Source organism: Myotis daubentonii, chromosome 18 (genome assembly GCF_963259705.1).
Source record: "Myotis daubentonii chromosome 18, mMyoDau2.1, whole genome shotgun sequence".
NCBI lineage: Eukaryota > Metazoa > Chordata > Mammalia > Chiroptera > Vespertilionidae > Myotis > Myotis daubentonii.
Window position 1 is genome coordinate 11,465,757 of NC_081857.1, and position 26,830 is coordinate 11,492,586.

General features: G+C 38.9%; 1 protein-coding gene across 1 annotated transcript in view; it reads left to right on the top strand.

The window, feature by feature from the left end:
• Positions 1 to 771: 771 nt before the first annotated feature.
• LOC132221095 (membrane cofactor protein-like) overlaps positions 772 to 26,830 on the top strand; it is a 50,394-nt gene continuing 24,335 nt past the window's right edge. The window contains exons 1-6 of the mRNA XM_059675020.1: positions 772 to 889; positions 1,542 to 1,733; positions 2,014 to 2,125; positions 6,638 to 6,723; positions 7,292 to 7,489; positions 8,835 to 9,017. Of these exons, the coding sequence (XP_059531003.1) occupies positions 772 to 889; positions 1,542 to 1,733; positions 2,014 to 2,125; positions 6,638 to 6,723; positions 7,292 to 7,489; positions 8,835 to 9,017 (889 nt within the window). The remainder of the gene's footprint in view (positions 890 to 1,541; positions 1,734 to 2,013; positions 2,126 to 6,637; positions 6,724 to 7,291; positions 7,490 to 8,834; positions 9,018 to 26,830) is intronic.

The window sequence follows — 26,830 nt, forward strand, 5'->3', positions numbered from 1 at the left end:
GGGTGGCCTCCCAGCTCCACAGAAGGAAGCCCACCCAGGTGACTGTGGGGTTACTAGGTTTGCACGTGTCCTCTTCCATGAGGCACACCAGCACCCGGAACAGCCCTGATCCCGGGCACCACTGTGCTGGCAGCGTGACCCAGGAGAACACGCACAGGCCATGGGCTCCTTGGAAGGCAGGAGCAGAGTCCTATCAGGTTTGGAACCCACGTGACCTGGCGCGATGCCCTTCTCATGGGAAGTTCTCAATACACAGGTAGAGAGCTAAGGGAATAGAACTGAAGGACAGTGACAGGGAAGAAAGGGGGCAGGGGTGTATTTCCTCCGAATCTGTTGGAGGTGTCCATGCTATTAGTGAGCCTCCGAGGAAAACAGTTCTGTTTTTGATGAAGAGCAGCCTCACCTGGGCAGCCTTTGAAAATGGTAACTGTTCATGAAGTCAGCGGTGAACCACCATTTCCTGCAAACCCAGGCTGTGCTTCCAGGCAGGGAGTAAAGGGTCAGCCCAGGTGGGCGAGGGCGGAGCCTGAGCTGCCAGCCACCAGGTGGGTTAGGTGTTGGCCAGGCCACGCCCCATTCCCTCAGGGGCTAACGCCCCGCCCCGTCCCGCACCTGCCATTGGCCCCGCCCGGCCCTGACGTCACTACTGTGGCCAGGCACAGCAGCAATATGACACTTTTTGAATGGGGATTGTTGCGTCTGACACCTGCTCTCAAAAAGGTAAAAAACGCCTGCTGTCCCTCAGGTTTCCTACCGATCTCTTGGGAAATGATGGCATCTTCGGAGCCGCGCTGGCCACCTCCTCTCCGCCACGCGAGCGCCTTCTCTTTCTGGAGCTCCCCTGGCATCCTGTTGGTGGCCCTAGGGCTCCTGCTGCCCATGTGCTCTGGTAGGGACGGGAAAGGTGGGAGCTCTGGAGGCAATGGAGAGGGTCAGATAGCTGGCCGACTGGAGCCGAGGGCGGGGAGAGGTTTGCTTTGTGGGTCGGGTAGGAAGCAGGGGCTTGGTGGACCAGGGCGGTGTCCTGTGATAGAGCACTGGATGTGGTACTTATACACAAGGGAATACTATTCAGCCGTAAGAGAGGATGAAATAGCACCATTTGCAACAAGATGGACGGACCTTGAGAACATTATGCTCAGTGAAATAAGTCACTCAGAAAAAGCTATGAACCATATGATTTCACTCATATGTGGGCATAAAACTGAAACTCGTGAACACAAACAGCAGTGTGGTGCTTTCCAGAGGGAAGGCAGTGGGGGTTTAGGAGTGTCCTAATATGTGGTAACAGGAGAAGACTTGACTTTGGGTGGTGAGCACATGGTGCAATATACATATCATAGAACACAGAAACCCATACCTGAAACCTATATGTTCATGTTGATCAAACTCACCCGAATCAATTTAATTAAAAAAATAAAAACTTGCCAAGGACCTTTCCATTCATTTTGTACTAACAACCTGCTGCCCAACCACAGTCCCAGGCTGATGGAAAAGATAAAACACTTTTCTTTGTCATGTTCTTTTTCTCTTATGCCCAGATGCCTGTGATGATCCAATGAGATTTAAAACCATGATGTTAACCGGTCCTCCTAAAGCATCTTATGGTCCTGGGGACAGAGTCGAATTTAAGTGTCGTTTAGGATACAAGCGTATTGTACCTTTAGTCCCCACCACTGCTGTTTGTCAGCCTGATAACACATGGGCACCTCCTCTCCAGGAGGCTTGTACAGGTAAGTACACACAGCTTTTATTTGTATTGCTCTGGATATTGTCACACATGTCCACAAGTACCATGATGGTTTTCCCACGGGAATGGAGATTCTAGATAATAATGTCTTTGAAAATCTCCTGGGAATCTTTTTCTTGGCAATTGCTTGCCAGAGTAAATGTGAATCTTAAGTTTGGTCTTTCAATAGTTAAATGCATTTAAAAGATCAGTATCGAATTTTGATTTGCATTCACTTGCTTTGAAATTGGCATATAACAACACATTTGAAATTTTTCTTTTAGAAAAGACATGTCCGCAGCTAGGAGAGCCCCTCAATGGCCGAGTAGTCTATATATCTTATGTAAACGAAGCTAACAAGTTTGGTTATCAAGCTCACTATATTTGTAATGAGGGGTAAGTTTCTCCTTAGAGGCATACAGTAAATGTTACTATTTCGGTTTGCTTCTCTTCTTCAGCATTCCCATAATGTTCAGTTCTTGCTTTCTGTGTGACAAGTTGTACTTCCAGCCAATCAACTCTAGGTCTTTTTATGCAGACTGAGAAATGTGTAATGAATAGAAATTGAAAGTGAAGGAAAGGAAACTTTTATAATACTACATGCAAGAATAAGCCTATCATTAGCATTAACTTGTAGTAATCTTGATGACATTACTTTAACAACAAATTATATCCTATTTAAAATGGCCAACACTTAGAGTTGAAGGAGGGCTTATAGAATTGGTAGGTAGGTTTACCCACCAAAGATATTGTTCATGGAGATAACTCTGTAAAGTGTTACCTGGTGAGCATTGAACTGGTTAGCCTGGACCACATAATATTGATCAAAATCCTTTTGTTGGAAAACATGAGTTTTGAGGCAGCTATAACGGAGTGAAGGTCTCAAAAACAAGTACTGCACACTTAATAGTAGTAGCCTTTTTTCTCTTGGACCCTTTTAATCCTATGTAATAAAAAGCTAATATGCTAATTGACCCGCTAAATGACCTTCTGGACGACCAACTGGACAACCTTCTGGATGATGCTGGAGCTGCAAGAACCAAGGCAGCAGCAGGGGCTGTGAGGGCCAAGCCCCTTGCATGAATTTCGTGCACCAGGCCTCTAGTAGCATATATTTAGACATTTATAAAAATGTGCATTTACAGGGTAAATGTAATACACTATAAAAAAGCAACTGATTTTTGGTATTGACTTTGTATTCTGCTACTTTGCTGCATTAATTAATTTGTTCTAATAGCTGTGCGTGTGTGTGTGTGTGTGTGTGTGTTCGCGTGTGCGTGCATGCAAGCACACACAGTCTTTAGGATTTTCTCTCTCTCTTTTTTTTAAACCTCACCTGAGGATATTTTTCCATTGATTTTTTAGGGAGAGTGGAAGAGAGAGGAAAAGATAAAGAGAAATATAGAAATATCAATGTGAGAGAAATACATCAATTGGTTGCCTCCTGCAGGAGCCCTGACCAGGGCCTGGGCCAGGCATCAGCCTCCAACCAAGGTATGTGCCCTTGACCAGAAATGAACCCGGGATCCTTTGGTTTGCAGGCTGACACTTGGTCCACTGAGCCAAACCACTTAAGGTGGGTTTTCTACATATAAGATTTTATTATTTGCAAACAGTGATAATTTTATATCTTCATAACCCATTGAGCTGCCTTTTTAAAAAATATATTTTATTGATTTTTTACAGAGAGGAAGGGAGAGGGATAGAAAGTTAGAAACATTGTTGAGAGAGACATCGATCAGCTGCCTCCTGCACAGCCCCCTCTGGGGATGTGCCCACAACCAAGGTACATGCCCTTGACCAGAATCGAACCTGGGACCTTTCAGTCCGCAGGCCGACACTCTATCAACTGAGCCAAACCAGTTAGGACTGGGTTGCCTTTTAGTTCTTGTCTAGTTTCTCTGACTAAACTTCCAGTACTATGTGGAATAGACATGGTAAAAGTGGGCATTCTTGCGTTATTCCTGATCTTAGAAGAAAAGCTTTTGGATTTAAACCACTGAATAGGATGTTTGCTGTAGGTATTTCATCTATGGTATGTATTATCTTAAGGTACTTACCTTCTCTTCTTGGTTTGTTGAGTATTTATTATGCAAGAATGTTGTGTCCTGACAAATGCTCAATTGAAATGATCAAGTGGATTTACCCTTCATTCTGTTGATATGGCAGATTACATAGATGGATTTGCATATGTTGAGCCACCCTTGCATTCTGGGAATAAATCTCACTTGTGCATGGTGGATAATCTTTCTGATTTCTGTTTTCTGTAATTAGTTGCAGATTTTTGCATCAAGGTTCATAATGGATACTATTCTGTAGCTTTCTTTTCTTGTAGTGTCTTTTTCTGTTGTTGGCATCACAGTAATGCTGTTCTCATAGAATAAGTTCTGAAGGCTTCCTTCCTCTGTAGGACCAAGTGGAAAGGCCTCTTTTGAGCATCTCCTTGAGTCACAGATTTTTGGTGTGTTCACATTTCTTCTTAAAGCAGTTGATAGCACTGGGTTGCAGGCAAGCATAACATTTGGGTCATATAGCCACTGTATTTCAGGGGAGTTGGAAGAAAAGGTTCATAGATTCCACCCCACAGGCAAAGCACCAGGTGCAGGGCGGGCTGTTTCTGAATATTACAGTCTGACAGAATGGGGTCTTCCTCTAAACATGCCCCCAAAAGCAGGTGCTGTTTTCCTGGAAAGATGCCCTCCTTGTCTTAAATTTTAGCTTTGACATCCTCAAAGGTGTCATTGGGCTCAAACTTGAGAGTGCTAGCCTTGCCCATCAGAGTACTCAGAAAGATCTGCCTTTCTGTGTCTGCCACTTCACGAAGGAAAAGAGAACAGCAAAACTAAAAACCAACGACTTGCCACCAGATTTTCTTTTAAAGACAGCTGTTTTAAAGTCTTTGTCTAGTAGAACTTTTCTCAAGGTGTTTTTGTTTTTTTTTCAGGGATACTTTTTATTGATTTACTTTTTCTTTGAATGGGTCATATTCTCTTGTTTCTTTGTATGCATTGTGATTTTTGTTGTTGTTGTTGAACTGAACATTTGAATCTAATAATGGAGAAAGTATGGGAATCAGATTGCCATCCTTTTATAGGTGTTTTATATATATATATAATTGTTTTTGTTTTTGGACTTTTGTAGGGTTACTTTGTGCTGATGATCGGCCTGACAGGTAAACTAAATGTTTTCTCAGATTTTTTCTGAGCCTTTCTCAGCACATGCATAATCACTTCCTAATTTTCCTCACATATGCAGTTGTTTTTTTATTTTTGTTTAAATTAATTTATTTTTTAAAATATATTTTATTGATTTCTTACAGAGAGGAAGGGAGAGGAATAGAGAGTTAGATACATCAATGAGAGGATACATCAGTGAGTGAAAACATCAACCAGCTGCCTCCTGCACACTCCCTACTGGGTATGTGCCTGCAACCAAGGTACATGCCCTTGATCAGAATCGAACCTGGGATCCTTGAGTCCGCAGGCCGATGCTCTGTCCATTGAGCCAAACCAGTTAGGGCTGTAGTTGTTTTTAAATGTCCCAGATTTTAATATCTGGCTTCTGGAGGGGGAAATCACAAGAAATGAAGAAGAAATCACTGGAATTCTCCTCAGTCAGCAAGAAAAAGCTTACACATTGGAAAAGCAGGATATGACAACAATGGCTGCCTACGTCTATGTCTGCTTCTCTGTGACCAGAAAGATCAGTCAGTGATAAAAGCAGGCACCCCTGATATTTGGAGAACACAGGCCTTTTACCCCAAGCTGGCTCCTTCAGTCTGCTGATAAACTGCTTCAGGAGCACAGCTGCGTGCTATGGGAGTAGCATGGGCAGCTGCCACTGGGCTAAGAGCAGAAATTGACCAATTTTAGTGCAATTTACCTGCCCAAGTCTTTTCTGGAAGTTGCAAGCCTTCAACAAACTCCAGAGTTTCAAAACAGTGACATTAGGCAGATTCTAGTAGAAATGGTTGTCCAAATGGGGAGAGCGGTTCTTGAAGCTTCCTACCCAGCGTCATCCCAGAATCCTTTCCTAATAGATTATAATATAGGATCAATGAATGAGGCTGTGGGGAAAGTCAGCTGGATGCTTGTACAGGCTGTTTTACTGATTCTATTTTAATTTGATCAAGTGCGAATATGCAGTCTACATAGAGAGAGAGCCTGCTTGGCACCTTGTGGAGGTTAAAACATAGATTATTCTCAAAGAAGTGTTAGCCTTATTGAGAAGCACAATATATACCGAAAGGTGTCAAAGGAAAGTAGTAAAGGAGAACCAAAGAAGTCAACTTACTCACAAGGAGAGTCCAGAAAGAAGAGAGAGTTCTGTGACTTTAAATCATGAGCTATTCCATCAAGGAGTTCTCCTGAGCTTCTACTGGGAAGACACTCCGATTCATCATACCTAAAACTTACATAGTACTTACTATGTCTCAGATGCTAATTTATCTACTACTCTAAAGAACCCCAGGAGCTTTATACTGTTTTCATAGATAAGGAATCTGAGAAATAGAAACATGAAGCTCAAATAACAAGCCAGTCTTGGAGCTGGGACTGGAATCCAGGCGGGTAAGCGCTAGGGCCAGATCTCTCTGCTCAGTTGGTGTATGACTGAGCCGAATGGCATGAGCAAGTTCGGAGAAGTGAATGTTGATGTGCCTCCTGAAGACAGAAAAGAGGCCAGACTCTCAGGCCTGACAGACTTTGTAGACATTTTTCTCCGGACCAATGTGTGTTCAAATGCAGAATCTCTTTCATTAAGTTGCAGGTTTGTTTACCATGTTTAAGAAACTTCTCCCACAAGCCCACTGAAGTGCAGAGAAACAACCACATAAAGTTTTTCTTTGTAATTATGTATTTCTTCTTAACTGAGAAAGAAAACAGTATTTTTTTTTCCATTCTCATTTAGTTATTACTTACTTGGAACAAAAAATCTATATTGTGAAGTTTCTGGAAATAATGTGGAATGGAGTGATAGTCCCCCACAGTGTGAAAGTAAGTATATTCTCTCTTTAGAATTTAGAGCAGTAGTTCTCAAACTTTTGGCCTTGGCTTGACTTCATGCTTTTAACTTTTAAAAAGACCCCCACATAGCTTTTCTTCAGGTGGGATATGGCTATTGCTATTCCATTATATTGGAATTAACCCTGAAAAGTTTTAAAAATAATTATTTATGAATTCATTATTGAGAACCGTGAGCACAATACACATTAATATATACACCATATTTTTTAAAGGAAAACCAAAATTTTCAAAAAGTGAGAATAGTGGCATTATTTTATGTGTTTGCACACTCATCAATATGTGGCTTAAATATAGACCTCAAGATCGGGCTGTTGCATTAACACAACATTTGTACCTTTGGCAGATTGCACTACATATTCTTAAGGATGAAAAAGATATTACATTTTTTCATAGAAATTTTGTTCCAAATGGATATTGGGTATGCAACTCGATTATAGAACTCATATGTTAATGAAGTTATTGAAGAAGTTCTGACGACATTACTAATGCTGTCTTAATCTTTTACCTTTTCTTTTGCCTTTCCTGCCCTCTTTTTAAGGGATTTTGTGTCAACCACCTCAACAAATACCAAATGGAGAATTCAGCAATAGCCACAAGGATACATTTGAATATAGTGAAGTAGTCACTTACAGTTGTAAGCCTTCAGATGGGCCAGATGAATATTCCCTTGTTGGAGAGAGCAGGCTTGTTTGTTCTGGGCGAAACCAATGGAGTAGTAACCCTCCTGAGTGTAAAGGTAATAATCTTTCCATTTCTTTCTTTCAAATTACTTTACTAAAAAGTAAACAAAACAGTCATATGTTCTTGTTCCTCCTGTTAAATTGGTTTCTAAATTAATTAAGAATAGGTCAAATTAAAAAAATAGCTCTAGTTGTAGTGTTCCCTACCCTTCGCCCCACCTGTTCTTGGTATTTCACTGTATACCTTGTAAATTACTGTGTATTGCATGGATTATGACTTTATTGCTTGAAAGCACCACAAAACACACACTGGCTTAAAAATAAAGTGTTATCTGATAATACAGGACCTGGTGAAAATCACCTACATGAATCTCACAGCTAACATTATACTTATTGTCATAGAGTAATTTATTTCTCTCTAACATTGAAACAATACAAGGATGTCTATTCTCACCACTCTATTCAGCATTGTATTGAAGGGCCTCACCAGTACAATAATTCAACATATGGAAACAGGCAAACATAATGGGAATAAAGAAATGAAATAGACTTTATTCACTTATGGCATGATTATCTTTTTGGAAAATAGGAAAGACTGAAGTTTTAGACAATTACTAAATGTGCAGTACTAAATTCCATGTCTATTTACTAGCAATAATCTATTAGCAGTTGAAACTTAAGAAATATTTGTATTGATTTCAGAGAGGAAGGAAGAGGGAGAGAGAGAGATAGAAACATCAATAACGAGAGTGAATCACTGATCAGCTGCATCCTGCACGCTCCATACTAGGGATTGAACCTACAACCTGGGCATGTGCCATGACCGGAAATCAAACAGTGACCTCCTGGTTCATAGGTCAATGCTGAACCACTGAGCCACGCCGGCCGTGCACCCTTTCTATGTTTTAAATATCCCAGTTCATGTATGTTGTTGCTACCTACCAACGTTTCCTTTCATATCTTTGCATGGCTAGCTTCTTTTCAACTTGAGCTCAAGTATAACCTTCTCATAAGAGTCTTCCCTGACTTTCTGAAAAGCAGCGTACTGTAATCAGTGTCAGCATGAATTTTTTTTTAAATCCCTAAATTAAGGAGAATCAGAAGTTGCTTTTGAACTTGCCCAGAGTTTGTATCTGGTAGTCAGACCTTTTCAAAACTTGCCACTATTGAAAAAACACATAAGAAACCAATAATCTATCATGAGAGTCTGTTCAAGGTGGGAAAAGGTTATTAGATATCTCTATATCTGTTTCCCTGGAATTAAAGTCTTTTATTTAATTAATATCCTGACTTCCATTTCTTGTCTCCTTGTTCCCAGTAGAAAGTACTACTTTGCAGTAATGTTTCTGTCCTGCGTTAAAACAATTTTTCCATTCATTCTGGAATTTCTTTGCTTTTCAGTGGTCAAATGTCAATATCCAGTACTCGAGAATGGGAGAGTCATTTCTGGACTTAGGAAAAAATATTACTACAAATCTGAGGTTACAGTTGAGTGCCTGGAGGGATTTTACCTTGAAGGCAGCAAGACAGTTGTCTGTGGAGTGAACAATAATTGGGAGCCCAAAATGCCAAAATGTATTCAAGGTACAAAGGGTATCTTTTTCTTTTTTATTATTTCTTTGACATTAAATATCAGTGATACAGAATAATTGCGAAGAAGCAAGTAATTTTTGCATGTAACTCTGTGTTGTGTTCATTTCCGGAACAGAGGTATGACGTATAATTTATGTTTTGATAGGCTCTTAACACATCATGTACATTACACATGAGCCTAAATTTCTGTTATTTGGTATTTTTATGTGTCAAAATATATAGGAAACATTTTTTCAAATAAATTAAAGTAAGGGAAATTTCACCGATTATGAGTCAAGAATGAAAGGCATCATTTCGTAAAATGAAAATAATAACCAAGTGGTTGATCCAGTTTACATTATTTTGTTTTTCAATGTCAACTCCTCCCAGGAAAAAACCTACAGTTTCTCATGTCTCAGGCTTAGTAACTTCCTGCTTTATTTTTCTAAATTGTTTAAATAGCAATGGATTTAAAAAAAATCTTTTGGCTGTCTGGTGATTTGGTCATCCGTCATTTTAATAATAAAAAGAAAAATAACATTTTTGCAGCTATTCTAGTTGTTGCCATAGTCCACAAATATAAATAGGTGTGAAAACTTGAGCAATAACAAGCTTTACTAGTAAATGTGCTCACTTATATGTAAAACGATTTAATGTCTTCCTTCCTGGATAATAGAAAAGGTAAAATGGGAGGCACTTAAAGCACTTAGCACAGCGCCTGTCATGTAGGCAGCTCTTAAAGGAAACTCATAGATTTACAGCATCACTCCAGTCAGTATTCGGGAATTGGAAGGTCTGTGGATTCTGTTTCTTTAATGTGTCTTTTTTATGTGTCATCAACTTCGCTGTTTCACTCATTTAAAAAGTGATCTGGTGACACCTGTACAGGGTATCTTACTAGTACGGGACTGTTTCATTTCCCGAACTGCAACCATTTACATTTTCCCACTTAAACTGGAAAATTTCAAAATGTCTGCTGTCTCCAGAACAAGACCCATGTTGTTAATGCCCCCACCTCTCCTCTCCTCATACAATTACGATTTTTCTTCTTACTGGGAATTTTTTTACTTTGACAACAAAAAATAAATTTCATCACAGAAAGGCAGAGTGAAATGGAGGTCTTGTTGCATGGACTACTTATCAGCTGCTCTGCTTAAGACTTGCGGGATTATTTTCATATGGTGGAAGGAGCTGTCTTCCTGATTTCAATGCTGCTATCTCTAGCTACCCATTGGTTGCAGTAGAAACAAGAGGACTACAGCAGTCACCATTTATCTGTGGTTTTTGCTTTCTGCTATTTTAGTTACCTGCAACTGTGGTCCAAAATATTAAAGTGAAAATTCCCAGAATAAACAGTTCATTCATTTTAAAATACTCGCCATTCTGATTAGCATGATGGAATTTCATGCGAGCCCACTCTGTCCCACCTGGGATGTGAATCATCCCTTGGTTCACTGTATCCAACTCACTTCATCTCATTACTTTAGGCAGAAGGGAGGGTACAATGATATATTTTGAAAATGAGAGACCACATTCACGTAACTTTTATTATAAGACTAGAGGCCCAGTGCACGAATTCGTGCACCGGTGGGGTCCCTCGGCCTGGCCTGCGGAATTGGGCCAAAACTGGATCTCTGACATCCCCCAAGGGGCCCCAGATTGCGAGATGGCACAGGCCAGGCTGAGGGACTCCACCAGTGCACGATCGGGGCTGCGGAGAGATGTGAGAGGTTGGCCAGCAAGGAGGGGACTGCAGGAGGGCTCCAGGGCCTGTCTGACCTGCCATGCTCAGTCCTGATTGGCTGGACCCCAGCAGCAAGCTAACCTACTGGTTGGAGCATCTTCCCCCTGGTGGTCAGTGCACATCATAGCAACTGGTCGACTGGTTGACTGTCTACCACCTACCTGGTGGTCAGTGCATGTCATAGCGAGTGGTTGAGTGGCCTTAGCATATCATTAACATATTGCAGTTTGATTGGTTGAATGGCTGACTGGACACTTAGCATTTAGGCTTTTATTATATAGGATACTGTTATATTTCTTTTATTTTATTATTAGTTATTGTTGTTAATCTCTCACTGTGCCTAATTTATAAATTAAACGTTATTATAGTTATGTATGTGTAGGGGCTAACATAATATACATCTATAATAATAAAAGCATAATATGCTAATTAGACCGGATGACCTTCTGGAAGAAGCCGAGGCTATAGCCCTGGGATCGAGGCAGCCGACCGGCTGCGAGGGGGATCCAAGCAGCCACCTTGGCTGGGAAGGCCTACTCTTGCATGAATTTTGTGCATCAGGCCTCTAGTAAATATGTATATAGGGTCTGGTAGTATCTGTAATTCCAAGCATTGACTGGGGGTCTTGGGACATATCCCCCATGGATGCAGGGAAACTACCATAGTGTGAAGAGTATTATCTTGGGCTGATCTTGCTCAGAGTCCTAGTTTGGCTCTGATTACTCAATTACATTATTTCTATGGGGTTGGTTTAGTTTCCTGTCATTTAATGAGGGTGTTTAACTCAAACAAATTCTATTACTGGCTTCTAATTTGTTTCTATATCTCCTGTTTTAATATTTTAAAGGATTCAGGGGAATTATGCATGCTAACATGGTAACTAGAATACCTTTTTATAACTCCTGTATAACTGGTAGCCTCCTTGAGGATCTTAGTTTGAGTGTTGTGAGGTTTCAGCGAGAAAGAGGTGTGTGTTTTTTTGGTGGACTGGTACATTAAAATTGCATGTGAAGTTTATATTCATTGACCCATCGTGTTTACTCTTAGAGTCCTACTGGGTAAACGCACAGTGGGATACCAGGTTTGCGGATATGCTCTTTTGATGGAGTCGACCATAAAAATTTACAAAGGATTTCAAAACAGTGATACAATTTAGTGACTCAAATGTGAGATAATTAAATATGAGGAAATTTTATGAAGAACATAAACAGCAGGAATCTTAAATATCAAAAACTCTCAATTACTTTTATCACCAGTTACAGAAAGACTTTACAAAAATGGAATACTAGCAACATACAATGGTGATAAGGTAGATGTAATTGTGCAAATATGAAAAAATGTCCTTGAAATGTTAAGTGAAAAAGAAGAAAATTTAAAAATTATGTATTATGATATTACTTGGATGTTAATTTTTTAAAAGATATATAGGTTTACTTTGAAGATGTTATTTTTTATGATTTATTATTAAACTTCTAAGATTTTATATTACAAAATACAAAGCTACAGTAAACATTCTTATGCAAACATTTTTATGTATTTAGGTGACTTCCCAGAGGTAGAATTGCAAAGTTTAGAAAGTAAGTATATTTTTCATTTTGAGATATAATCTTTTAAAATAATAAAAAATCAAATTAAATGATTAATTTTATACTGATAAATCTGGTGAATAGAATCAAATTTATCTTTCCAGATGTCAATCCTATTAATCCAGCCACGCCTCCAGAGTCAAGTTTTCTAGGTTCGGTAATTCTTTATCTTACTTATATTCTTAAGAAATTCATAAGGTGATGGGGAAAAAAATGATGCCATGTATCGATTTGCATTTCTTTAATTAATCAATGAAATGAAACTTTTTTGGTCTATATTTATTTATGTTCTAAAATATTTTCTTATTAATTTATCAGAACTCATTATAAATTAAATTCTTTTTGAAGTGAAGTGAACATTACTTTCTAGGTTTCTTTTCATTGCCGTATTTTTAATAGCCACTTTTTAAAAATTCTTTTATTGTCTAAAGTTTTACATATGTCTTCTTTTTCCCCAATTGATCTCCCCACCCCCTACCCTAGTCATTCCCACCCCAGGCAAGCCCCCACCACCCCAGTGTCTGTATCCATTGGTTATGATAATATGCATGCATACATGTCCTTTGGTTGTTAATAGCCAATATATATACAGTTTGATATATATTGCGCTTTTGTACATTTTCATTGCATAAGTAGCATACAGCTCAATTTGGAGAATTTCAAATATTACAAAAGTATACAGAGTAAAAGATAGTTTCCTCTTTTTCTAATTCATTACCTGAGTTAATCACATAATAGGTTAGGTGTCTTTTCATCTATTTCTATACACCAATATCCTTATATGTGCAATTATACATATTTTGGTATTTTTTTCTTTTTTCTTATCCAGAAATGGCATCATGCTGTTTATATTTTTCTAAAATTTGCATGTTTTACACGTACTGTCTTAGATTGGGGGTGTGTTTAGATGTACTCCTATCCTTTGGGTGATTACTTTGATATATGCCAAATTTTATTTAACTATTTTCCTATCAGTGGTCATTCATATGTGCAGAAGTTTTACATTAAGTTGGATTTATTGATCTTTTCTCCTCCAAGGGCTGTGAGTGTTGTGTTTTTATTGTAAGAGCTATAGGACTTCCCCACACTCAAATTACAAACACTTCAACCATGTGTTCTGATTGCATTCTTTGCATTAAATTGTTGGTACATCTGAAATTCATTATGGTACATGGACTGATAGGGTTCCTTTACACTCCACCCACTCTCATGTTTTGTCTGCTCTCCTACTGTTTGAAGTGCCAGGTTTGTCATACATTGAATTCATTAGTGTTCTAGTTGTCTCTGTTCCCTTGAATTCTGCCCATGCCTTTGCCAGTACCAAATCATGTTTTCTCACTGTAGTACTCTTATGTTACAATATCTGTCAGAACAGTTTCAGAAATGTTTGGACTCTGTTCATTTTTGTAGAACAACTTTTATTTTACTTTATTTTATTTTTTTACCATTTTAACCACTTACAGGTACATTTCGATGGTATTAAGTACATTCACATTGTTGTGCAACCATTACTACTGTGTCTCCAAAACTTTTTCATCATCTCAAACGGAAACAGTACATCCATTAACCCTCTATTCACCCTCCCCCAGGCCTGATAAGCACTACTTAATATTCTGTCTGTGAATTTGACTATTCGAGGCACCTCACTGAAGTGGAATCACTTCTGTCTGTTCACTTAGCAGCGGTTCTCAACCTGTGGGTTGCGACCCCTTTGGGGTCAAATGACCCTTTCACAGGGGTTGCCTAAGACCATTGGAAAACACACATATAATTACATATTGTTTTTGTGATTAATCACTATGCTTTAATTATGTTCAATATGTACAATGAAATTGGAGAGCAACATGAGCAACTGTATTAAAGGGTCGTGGCATTAGGAAGGTTGAGAGCCACTGGTATAGAGGATTTTCTGTAAATGGCCTTTATTATGTTGCAATTTCCTTTAATTGCAGATGAGATTCTAAATCATTAATTAAGCCATCCTATGTTTTAATTTTAAGTAGGGTCACATTGAATCCACAGGTTAATATTATTTTTTTATTTATCAACATGGACATATAGGTTTCAGGTGTGGGTTTCTATGTTACAAGCTCTGTTTATTGCACCATGTACCCATCACCCAAAGTCAAATCTTCTGCTGTCACCTTATATTGGGACCCTCTTCTCCCCCCAGTAGATGGTGCTGAATCACAAGATTTTTACCTCTTTGCTCTCCCAGTCTTGAACCTCCATGGCTTCTATAAGACAGTTCAGCTGTGCTGCTTGGGGGTGGGGTTTGTTTTGCCTTCAGCACAGTGGCAACCCCTGACGCTTTGGGTGCCCATCTCAAGCAACCCTCTTAGGGTTCAGTCACAGAGGGATACAGGGATTCTACTGCAACAGCTCTTGGTTTACAGATACTATACTCCTGGACCCAACTCCAAGGGCAACAGGGGGCGAGTTTTGGGAGTCCAAGTGGCAGCAGGGCTCTGTGGTTCTGTTTCTTTGTCTGAAACACCATCGCCTGGCCTGACAGTGGGAAGCCGCAGGGCAGAACCCTGTCATAACTAATTTTAACAAAATACTAATGATAAATTTGTTTGCTCTACCAAGAATATTGTTATGGGAAATATTAAGGGATAGGAAGAAGAATGCTGATGACATATACATTTATAATACTTTATACTACTTTTAATGAAAAAAAAACAAACCAGTAAGGTGACTTATAAAAGAAAAATAAAATTGTATGAGTTTTTTGTTTTTTTACAAAGGTTTTATTGTCTTTACTTTTTTAACTTCCTTTTTTTTTTTTCCTAGAACATTCCACTCAAACTAGTAAACCACCATCTAAAGGCAATAAGGAATATGGTATTATTTTGACTATTGATGACTCTTCATTATGTGGCCTTAGAGTTCTACATGAAAATAGCATATTTCAATTATCTATAGTTAAAGAAGGAACGATCTGTCTCAAATGAGTGATAATTGACATTAGTACTTATTTCAATGTTGCAGATACTATGACAAATGTGAGCAGTAGTATGTAGACACATGTAGTTAATACAGTTTTTAAAAGATGCCTCAAATTAGGATTCCTATAGGGTGAGGTCACTTTTTCAATTGCTATGTTTATATGTAGGTTAAAATTTATAGAACATAACTTGCTTTTTATATGATAGTGTTATTTTGTGATGGTAATTTATAGATTAATTTCTTCCTATTCAGACCTGTATATCCAAGCTCTAAATACTATAAGTTGGGTTTGTTTTTTTCTACAACCGGCTGGTGCATCACACTTTATGCAGGCTCACAGGGTTCACACAACGTATGTTAAAGTATCTGATAAAGTATAGTTGTACCATTAATGGAATATAAATATTTCTAGATGAGTAAAATGAAAAAAATATTGGTTTTATTTACATTAGATGTGTTTAGTAAGGTTAACCTTTTCATGAAATGCACCTTAGGCTTGTTATGTTTTCCCCTGAACATTGTGGTCAACTATCAGTAAATCCATTGCCATCTTAAGATGTTAAGCACTTGATAATTTTTTTATAAAAATGAAGAGTACAAGAAAACTTAATATTGTATGTTTTGCTCTACAGTAATTTAATAGAAACTGTGGCAGCTTAGAAGCAGAGATACTACTAACAGTACTACTAACTCATTGTATCAGTAAATCCATTGCCATCTTAAGATGTTAAGCACTTGATAATTTTTTATAAAAATGAAGAGTACAAGAAAACTTAATATTGTATGTTTTGCTCTACAGTAATTTAATAAAAACTGTGGCAGCTTAGAAGCAGAGATACTACTAACAGTACCAAGAATTAAGATGTGGTAGTATTATTTATTGCTCTCTGGATAGTAAAAAATGTATGTTTAAGTTTCTAAGCATAATTTTTATCCATGTGCCCTGGTATTTCATTTACATCCTTAGAATCTCCTTAGTAATTATGACTATATTTTACTGTTCCTTTGAAGAAAGATATAAAGAGGGGTTGATGATAAGATGAAGTATTATTTGTGAAGACTGCAGATAACATCTGTTTGACAGAATAAGATAGCTTCATTATGATTTATTCCACAGACCAACTTTTGGTGAAAAAATATATAAATTCAATCCCTAATAATATCATAAGAAATGGTAGACTAACTATGGAACTAAACCAACTATAATGAGATACCATGTTTTTACAACAAATTTTCTCTAATATAATGAATTCTAATTATTCTAATAACAACCTTTACTAAATAAATGGTAGCTACAACACAAAACATTGTTGGGCCCTAATCCTGCGCTCAAATTAGAAGGCTCTGTGATCAAAAGGAGCTGGATGCATCAGCAGTCACACTGAACTAGACTGATAAACATTTTCTTTGATGTAGTTTGTAGATGGTCTGACCGAAATTTAAATGTATCAACTATTGGAGACTCCCAGATGCTCAATTATCTTCAAACTGGTTTTATTTATTTCTAGGTGAAGGACTCATTGCTCTGATTGTTCTTCAGCAAGTAAGTGTCTCAAAGCTGGATTACCACTTAAAATAGTACTGCGGAAAAGTGCATTTTTAAAAATGATCTCCCGGTTTCTACAGTTTTTATAGCTTCAAATTAAGTAAACCAGTCTATATGGAATATACTACTTTATTCTGGTGATTGTGTATTTTTCTATATTCCCTATTTTCACTTAATAACAAACCCTAAATAGCAAATCTTTATTTTTATATGATTAGTAATATGAGTTTTTATCCCAGATATGACTTGATTAATATTCTAAATTAAGCAAGAACTCTTGTCTGACTTACTGCGGACTCTAAGTGATTCCAGGGAATTGCATTTAGACAGTGAAGAGTCTAGATAGAATATGAATGTATATGCACTTAATAAAATAATATTTTTCCCCACTGAAATGTAAACAACATAAATTTCTTCTGCTGGATGGGAACCTTGGTATCTGTTTTTAGAGTTACATGTCACTTGTTTTCTGGTTTCTTGTAGTTCTTGGCGTTGCAGTAATTGGCACCGGTGTGTACAGATATCTTCACGTCAGCCAAAGAGAGTAAATTAAACATGTTTCTCGAACACATTGGTGCTTCTCACTCTTTTTAAAAAATTATGTTTTTATTGACTTCACAGAGAGGAAGGGAGAGGAAGAGAGAAATAGAAACATCAATGATAAGAGAGAATCATCAACTGGCTGCCTCCTGCATGCCCCAAACTGGGGAATGAGTCTGCAACCCAGGCATGTGCCCTAACTGGGAATTGAACTATGACCTCCTGGTTCATGGTTCGACGCTCAACCACTGAGCCACACCAGCTTGGCAGTGCTTCTCACTCTTGACATACTTTTGTGAAGCTTTTGTTTGCACTCTGTATTGTATGCTCCCTTTTTAAAAAATGTGTCTACATTAGTGTGCTGTTAGAATTGCATTTCTTGCTAAGAATATTTTCAGCTACTTTTAATGTCATCATAAGAAGACTGGGCAGAATTGCTTTAGCTATTATGACTGTAAGAAAAATTTGTGGGGTTTGAGGTTTATGTTCTGCAGAGAATCATGGATCTTTATAGAACCTACAGCCTAAAATAATTTAACTGCCAAGGATATCATTCAGAATTGAAGGAAAAGATAAAGAGTTTCCTGAACAAGCAAAAACTGAAGGAGTTCATCACCATTAAAGCAGCTTTATAAGAAATGGTAAGGGAAGGAAAGGCCATATCCAGAAATAAGGAAATATGACAAAGGAAAAAATCATAGGCAATGACAAATATTTAACAAAAGCAGCAAGTCAGACATTTAAAAAGTTCAAACAGTCAAAAGGCAAAAGTACCAAATTGAACTCAAATTTCGACGAGTAGTTAGGAGATACACAAAATGAAAAGATCTGAAATATGACATCAAAAACATAAAGCATAGGTATGGGAGTAAAAGTGTAGTATTTTTTAGACTATATTAAAATGTAAATGCCTATCCATTTTAAATGGATTGCTGTATATAGATCAGTAATTTTCAACCAGTGTGCCACAAGAATTTTTTTAAATTTGCAATACTTGACTATTTAGTCAGAGGCACTGACCTCTTTTCCCTTAGATTGTCAAATAAAGAAATGACAATAGCCTATAGAACAATAGCCACCTGGTGTGAATGAATCAAAATTATATCTAATTTTTTTGTCAGGCCAGCAAAAATATATATTTTTGGTGTGCTGCAGAATTTTAGTGATTAGCTTGTGTGCCATGAGATGAAAAAGGTTGAAAATAGTGATATACTAATACGTGAAGCTCATGATAGCCACCACACACCAAAACCTATAAAGACACATGAAGAATAAAGAGAGATTAATCCAAGTAAAACAATAAAGAAAACCAGCAAACCACAAGGGCAGGAATCAAAAGAAGAAAAAAACAAAACGGAGAACTACAAAAACATCAACAACAACAACAAAAAAATCGAAGTGAAAATTAGGACACATTTATTGATAACTTTAAATATAAGTGGATTAAATACTCTAATAAAGAGGTATAGGGTGGCTGAATTGATTTAAAAACATGACCCATCTATCTCCTGGTTACAAAACACCCACTTTACATGAAAGACTCATACAAATTGAAAGTAAAGGTATGGGAAAAGATACTGCATGAGAATAGAAACAAAAAGAAAGCTGGCATAGTAAAACATCTCAGACAAAATACAAGAGTGTTGTTAAAAAACACAAAAAGGGACATTACATAAATATAAAATTTCAATAATGAAGAGGATATAACAATTGTAAATATTTACACACCCAACATAAGAACTGCTAAATATATAGAGCAAGTATTAATGGACATGAAGGGAGAAATCCACAGTGATACAATAATAGTATGGGGATCTTAATGTCCCACACACATCAATGGATACATCATCAGACCAAAAATTAGTTAGGAAATGCCCTTTAAATTGTCACACTAGACCATATTGACTTAATAGACATTCATTGAACATTTTATCCCAAAACTGCAGAATACATTTTTAAAAGTACATAAGGGACATTCTCCATGATATACCATATATTAGGCCACAAAATAAGCCTCAGTAAATTCAACAAGATTGAATTTATTTCAAACTTTTCTGACCACAGTGGCTTACAACTAGAAAGCAGGTACAGAAAGAAAACTCAAAATGAACATAAATATGTGGATACTAAACAACATGCTGTTAAACAACCATGGACCAAAAAGGAAATCAAACAGGAACTCAAAAGTATCTTGAGAAAAAATAAAAATGAAACACAACTTTTCAAAAGGTATGGGATGGAGCAAAAGCAGTTCTAAGAGGAAAAGTTCATAGCCCTAGAGGTCTCAAGAACCAAGAAACATTGCAAATAAACAATCTAGATTTACATCTAAAGGAACTGGATAAAAAGAACAAACAAAACACAAAATATACAGAAGGAATGAAATAATAAAGATCGGAGTGGAAATAAATGAAAATAGAAATTTTTTAAAAAGACAATAGAAAAGGTCCATGCAAGCTAGTTCAATGGAAAGATAAAGAGAACTGAAAAATCTTTAGCCAAACTCATCAAGGAAAAAGAGAGAACCCAAATAAAAAAAAATTGTAAATGAAAGAGAAGTTACAATTGACACCACAGAAATACAAAGAATCATTACATTTCTACAATTATTTGCCAACAAATTCCACAATCTAGAAGAAATGGATAAATTTCTCCATGCATATAGCTTTCAAAGACTGAACCAGAAAAATAGTCCAGCAGACCAATTACTAGCAATGAAACTAAAGCAGTGGGCTCAATAGAGGAATGTTCCCTTGTCCTTTTATCAGACTATCTGCTTCCTCTCCCCTAGAGCAGCTGTCAAATAAAGGTAACGCCAGGGTCATTTAGAGTCTGTTTTGTCCACTTACAAATCTGTCAGTTACATTGATATTTTTATACTGCATGCTGCCAGGATTCCCATAAACTTCTTAATACTATGGCTACACACTTAGCATTTATATTTTTCTAAAATTCTCCATCTTTGCTCACAGCTTTGACGATTTCTTTGGGATAAACTCTAAACAGGAATGGTGTAAAAGCCATGCCAATTTTAAAACTTTTAACATACAACAGTTATATAAAAATTAAAAATTTGAGGATGCTGCTGCTCCCAATACGTTTTACTCACAATTGCTGACATTTTGATTCTTTGCCAACTAAGGAACAAAATGTCAGCTCCTTTCGTATGCTCTTTAATATCCCTCATGTTACTCTTTTTAAAAACCAGTCTTAGATTTGCTCACAACTCTACAAGTAAATCTTGCTCATTCTTCTTAAAATTTTTTTATTTTTTCCCTTTATTGATTAAGATATTACAAATGTGTCCTTATCCCCCAATGTCCCCTCATCCCCCCAACCCTGCCCTCACCCTCGCCCCGTTGTCCACATCCATCGCTTATGCTTATATGCATGCATACAAGTCCTTTGGTTGATCTCTCCCCCTCACCCCCACCCTCCCCTACCTTCCCTCTGAGTTTTGAGCATCTGATCGATGCTTCTCTGTCTCTGGATCTGTTTTTGTTCATCGGTTTATGTTGTTCATTATAATCCATAAATGAGTGAGATCATGTGATATTTTTCTTTCTCTGACTGACTTATTTCACTTAGCATAATGCTCTCCAGCTCCATCCATGCTGTTGCAAATGGTAGGAGTTTCTTTTTACAGCAGCTCATTCTTAATGTTCCAGAATTGAGATGGTTTCACCACAAAAGTTCTCCCTCTTTTCAATTCCTACTCATCCCACCAATCATGGCATTAATCGCATCCAGGAATCTGACACTTAATATACCTGTGTATTTTTCATGTTATGTGTATTTTATCTTCAATAAAACGTTTAGTTCCAAAACAGCAAGGGCCCTATAGGTTGAGACCCAATATCCTTAATGGCACAGTGTTTAATAAATTACCTTCCCTGGGGTCCCCCCAAGGGAATAGGAGCAGAGGCATTTACAATGGGGTTTGGGGCCCAATGCAGTGGCCAAATCATCTTGGTGATTTTGAAATCCAGCAGGCCTCGAAAGGATTCAATCGCAGAATTCAACCACGGGAATCTCAGTATTGTCCCCAGTTATGCCCGATAAATGGCAAATCTGGACAAGGGCCTGGCTCTGTTATCTGTGGAAGGGGGGTGTCCACCTGTGAAGTGGAGGATCCCTTTTTCCACTTGGTGCTTAGGGTCCGGTCCTTACGATATCTAGACAAAAGAGTTTTCTGAGACTAGAACAGGGAAAGGCATGACTGGGGCCAGCTCTTGTTATCTCTCTGCCCTTCCTGAGGGGGGTGCTAACTGCCTGTTTAGGATCTTGGAGGCGAACGACCATTTCCAGCAAACCTTGGAGTGCTTCAGGGCAGGCTGGAGAATGGTCGGCTCCACCAGTGCACAGGCTGACCCTGAGCTGCCAGCTGACCCAGTTGGGTTAGAGCCAGCTGTGGGCCAACTACGGCCCGCGGGCCGGATCCGGCCCGTTCGGCTATTCTATCTGGCCCGTGGAGCCGAAAGAGCGGAGGGTTCTCTTGCTCTCCCCTCTGCTCCTTCACCAGCAGCAGTGTTAACATGTATTAGTTCACACAAACACTCCATCCATGCTTTTGTTCCGGCCCTCCGGTCCAGTTTAAGAACCCATTGTGGCCCTCAAGTCAAAAAGTTTGCCCACCCCTGGGGCCTAGGCCCCGCCTTGCAGGCCACCATTGGCCCCGCCCTACCCTAATATGCAGTGCAGGCCACGCCCACTAAGTGTAATGCACTGGACACTTCATGAGTCTGGGGATTGTTGCGTCTGGTACCTGCACTCAAAGAGCAAATACTCACTGTCCCTGGTGTTTCTCCGCTGATGTCTGGGACATGAGGGCCTCCTATGAGCCGCTCAGGGCATCCTCCCGCCGCCTGGAGAGTCCCTTCTCTTGGGGCTTCCTGGGGATCCTAGTGCTGGCCCTAGAGCTCCTGCTACCCACATGCTCAGGTAGGGAAGGGAAAGGGTGTCAGCTCTGGAGGGAAACTAGAGCGGGTAGGGGAGCTGGTCTACAGGAGCGGAGGGCAAAGGGAGCTTTGCTTGGTGTGTGGGGGAGGAGGCTCAGGGCTTGTGGACCAGGTGATGCATGTTCAGGGTAGAAGCCTTAGCCACAGATCCTCCTGGTTGTGCTGTGGGGGACCAGAAGTGAGGGGGGACTTCAGAGGCCCGCGGTGAGGGTCCAGTGGTGGCAGGTACTGAGCCTTGCAGAGCCCTGGGTGCAGTCAGTGTTTGCTAAGTGGGGGCTAAGCTGTGTCCCTAGCAAAAGCCTGCAGGTGCTTGGGGACTGAGCTAATCAAGATGTCAGAGATTAACCAAAGAACATGTATGCATATATGCATAACCCATGGACATGGACAATAATGTGGGGAAGGCCAGGAGTGTGTGTGTGTGTGGCGGGGGGGAGGTGGACGGGGGCGGGGGGTGAGTGGATGAGGGCAAAGGGGTGGGGAAATGGAGGACATCTGTAATACTGTCAACAATTAAGGAAAGGAGATGGGAAGCCCTGAGCAGGTGTGAAGGTGGGGCCTGCTCCTCAGTGCCCAGTGTGTGGGGTGTTGCTTGGGCCGGTGCTGGGCCCCTGGGGAGGCTTTGCCCTGTGCCCCCTGGGCTCAGTGAAGCCTTGGTGAGTGGGGTGCTGCGCCCACTGGGTTGGGCTGGGGGATCCCAGGCCGGGTGTTACCAGGCATATGCTTTACAGAAGGGTCCAGGCCAGAGGTGCAGGGTGTGGGGCAAGGAAGCTCACTGCTTGCTTTGTATGGGGTTTGGGGAGCACGAGTTACCCAGAGAGCCCTTAAGTGAGAGCGAGCTCCAGGGCCTGGGGTTTAGAAGGATTGGGAAGGACACGCAGTGTTTTTTTGTACAAAAAGGTAACAGGCTGCCTAGTGACATCAAATCATACTGGTATCGGTTTCCTTGAGAGAGATGAAAATGAAAAACAAAACCTTACAAAATTATGAGATACAGCAAAAGCAGATATAAAAGTTTATAGCTATACCAGCCTTCATCAAGAAGCAGGAATGATCCCAAATAAACAATCTAATTTATGTCTAAAAGAACTAGAGAGAGGAGCAAACAAAATCCTAAGTAAGTAAATGGAAGGAAATAATAAAGATCAGAATGGAAATAAATGAAACAGAAAATAGTAAAATAATAGAAAAGTTCAGTGAAACTAAGAGGCGGTCCTTTGAAAGGATAAATAACATTGACAGATCTTTACCAAGAATCATAATGTGAAAAGAGAGAGGACACAAAATAAAATCGGAATTGAAAGAGGAGACACTGCAGTTGACAACACAGAAATACAAAGGATCACTAAAGAATACTATGAACAATAATATGCCTACAAATCGGATAATCTAGGAAAAAATGACTTTCTTGAAACATACTTGCTTTCATGACTAAACCAGGAAGAAACAGAGAATCTGAATAGTCCAATTAGTAGCAATAAAATAAAGCATAAATAAAAGCCCTAACAAGGAACTGAAGCACTAGGGCAGACAGCCTCAAAGGTGAATCAACCAAATATTTAAAGAATTAGTAGCTATTCTTCTGAAACTATTTCTAAACATTGTAAAGCAGGGGTCCTCAAACTACGGCCTGCGGGCCACAATGTGGCCCGCCGAAAACATTTGTTTTTTTACTTCAAAATAAGGTATGTGCAGTGTGCATAGGAATTTGTTCATAGTTTTTTTTTTTTTAAAAACTATAGTCCGGCCCTCCAACGGTCTGAGGGACAGTGAACTGGCCCCCTGTTTAAAAAGTTTGAGGACCCCTGTTGTAAAGGAAGGAACACTTCCAAACTTATGCTACGAGGTCAGCATTAGTCTGATAACCAAAACCTGACAGAGACACTTCCAAAAAGAGGATTAGAGGCCAATCTCCCTGATGAACATAGATACCAAAATTCTCAACAAAATTTCAGCAAATGAAAGTCAGCATACATTAAAAAGATAACATACCATGATCAAGTGGGGTTTATATCAGGGATGCAAGGATGATTCAACATCTACAAAACAATGCATGTGATTCACCACATCAATAAAACCTATGGTGAAAATCGTATGGTTATTTCAATAGATGCAGAAAAAGCGACTTTACTGCCACCACCACCCAAGAGTGCACACACTGAAGTGTCATTGGTTTGATTCCTGGTCAAGGGCATGTATATAGGTTGCAGATTTGATCCCCAGCTCTGTTTGTGGAAGATGGAGGAGACAACCAATTGTGTCTCTCAGATCCATGTTTCTCTCTCTCTCTCTCATTCTCTTCCCCTGGCTCCATCCCTTCCTCTCTGTCTAAAAATAAATGGAAAATGAATTCTCGAGTAAGGACTAACAAAAACAACATGAAAAAGTGAAGAAATATTTGTAAAAATTGCCTCTGATAAGGGGCTAATTTTCAAAATACATAAAAAATACTCATACAGTTCAACAATAGCAACAAAATCTGATTAGAAAATGGGCAGAAGACCTGAATAGACAATTATCCAAGGAAGATAGACAGATGGCCACCCAATTATTAAAAGATGCTCAACATCACTAGTTATAAGGAAAACCCAAATCAAAACCACAATCAGATACAACCCCACACTTGTTAGAATGTCTGATAAAGAGAAGATACAACAAGTATTGCCGGAAACCAATTCCGGCATGTTCAGCAGGGCTGAATCATCTGGAGTGGCAATGGCATTTCCCCAAACCTGAAAAGGGACAATTGGTTGGCTGCCAGACAGCAAAAGGGCATCTTAATCTACATGTTTATTGTCTCCTACTGGCCAAACACCTGAACAGCCGTCGGCTAATTCCCCTATTCTGACAATGCTTGTGTATACCCTTTGAAGGGTATATCTCTGCCTAGCCTCAGGACAAGTTGTGTTAGACCAGTGATGGCGAACCTATGACACACGTGTCAGAGGTGACACGCGATCTCATTTTTTTGGTTGATTTTTCTTTGTTAAATGGCATTTAAATATATAAAATAAATATCAAAAATACAAATCTTTGTTTTACTATGGTTGCAAATATCAAAAAATTTCTATATGTGTCACGGCACCGGAGGACTTGTTGCCTGCTTAACCTAACAAGGTTATCTGTGGTTTAACAATACAAGAAACAATCCTTCTAATAGCAACACTGAAAGGAAATTAGCTTGAGGATGAATAAAGCATTTTATCAAATTTTATTTGGCTTCAACGTAAGGTTACTTTTTATAATTTATATTGGCATAAAGTACACTGAGAGAACATGCAAGGTGATTAACAATACAAGTCTTCTGCACAAATGCTAAAAAGACCTGGGAGAGGAGGATTTTTTATTTGCACTGTTAAAGTAAATTGTAGGTTTAAAGAAAATAGGTAACTTTGGTATTTAAAATTTAGTAATGACTGACAGCTAGTGTTGTAACTCAGAATGAATATTTCTACATGTTTTAAGAATTTGCATATGTGTACTCAAGAGCAGGATTCACCTGGTGTGCTGACTTCCTGAAATCATGCAAAATTGAATGAGTGTACCCATTTTTGTTCTAACGTACATTGTTTTCATCATTTCCAGTCTCATCCATGAAAGGGTACACTGATATGAAACTGTCCTTTAAAAAAAACAACAGTTTTTATTGATTTTTTATAAATAGAGGAAAGGGAAAGGATAGGGAGATGGAAACATTGATAAGAGTGAAACATCACCATTGGCTGCTCCTGCACACTCTCTATTGGGCATTGAGCCCTCCATCCCTGTATGTGCCCTGACCTGGAATCACAGCAGTGACCTCTTGGTTCCTGGGTGGACTGTCAAACCTGAGCCACACCAGCCAGGCAAAGCTGTCCTTTTTGTAAATCATAGTACTGCTGCCCTCGTGTGGACGGTTAGACCATTTGACAATCCCTTCCTTAGCCTTTAAAATTGTCTTTATTCAGAAGTTTGTCATTACTTTCATTACTTTATAATGTCACTTCGAATGTGGTATTAACAACTCTTTTCTGGTTTCCGTTTGTGAAATTAACATTATAAAAGGCTAAACTGTCCCTTATGGATACTGGGGTCTGTTGTCTGTGAAGTATTTTTCCCTCTCTCTCATTTCCATACCAGCAGAAGGTGAACAAATAGCCATGAGTACAGGTCACATTGAGGAAAGTTACCCACCCTGGATCCTGAATTCTAGATCAAGAAAACCTGCAGAGGGGTAGGAACACTCATGTTAGCAGGTGGAACCAATTGTGGTTTCATTACTTTATGTAGCTTAAAAAATTGAATTACTGTGTGTTGCAGTGGAAAGCCTTGTAGTGAATATCAGAAACAAGCAACAGCTCTGCTTATCCTGGGATTTAGGTTAGGGCATGTGGCTTCAATTCTGTAATCTACTGGTGTTTATTTTTAATTTTATATATATTTTTATTGATTTCAGAGAGAAAGGGAGAGGAGGAGAGAGAGATAGAAACATCAATGATGAGAGATAATCATTGATTTGC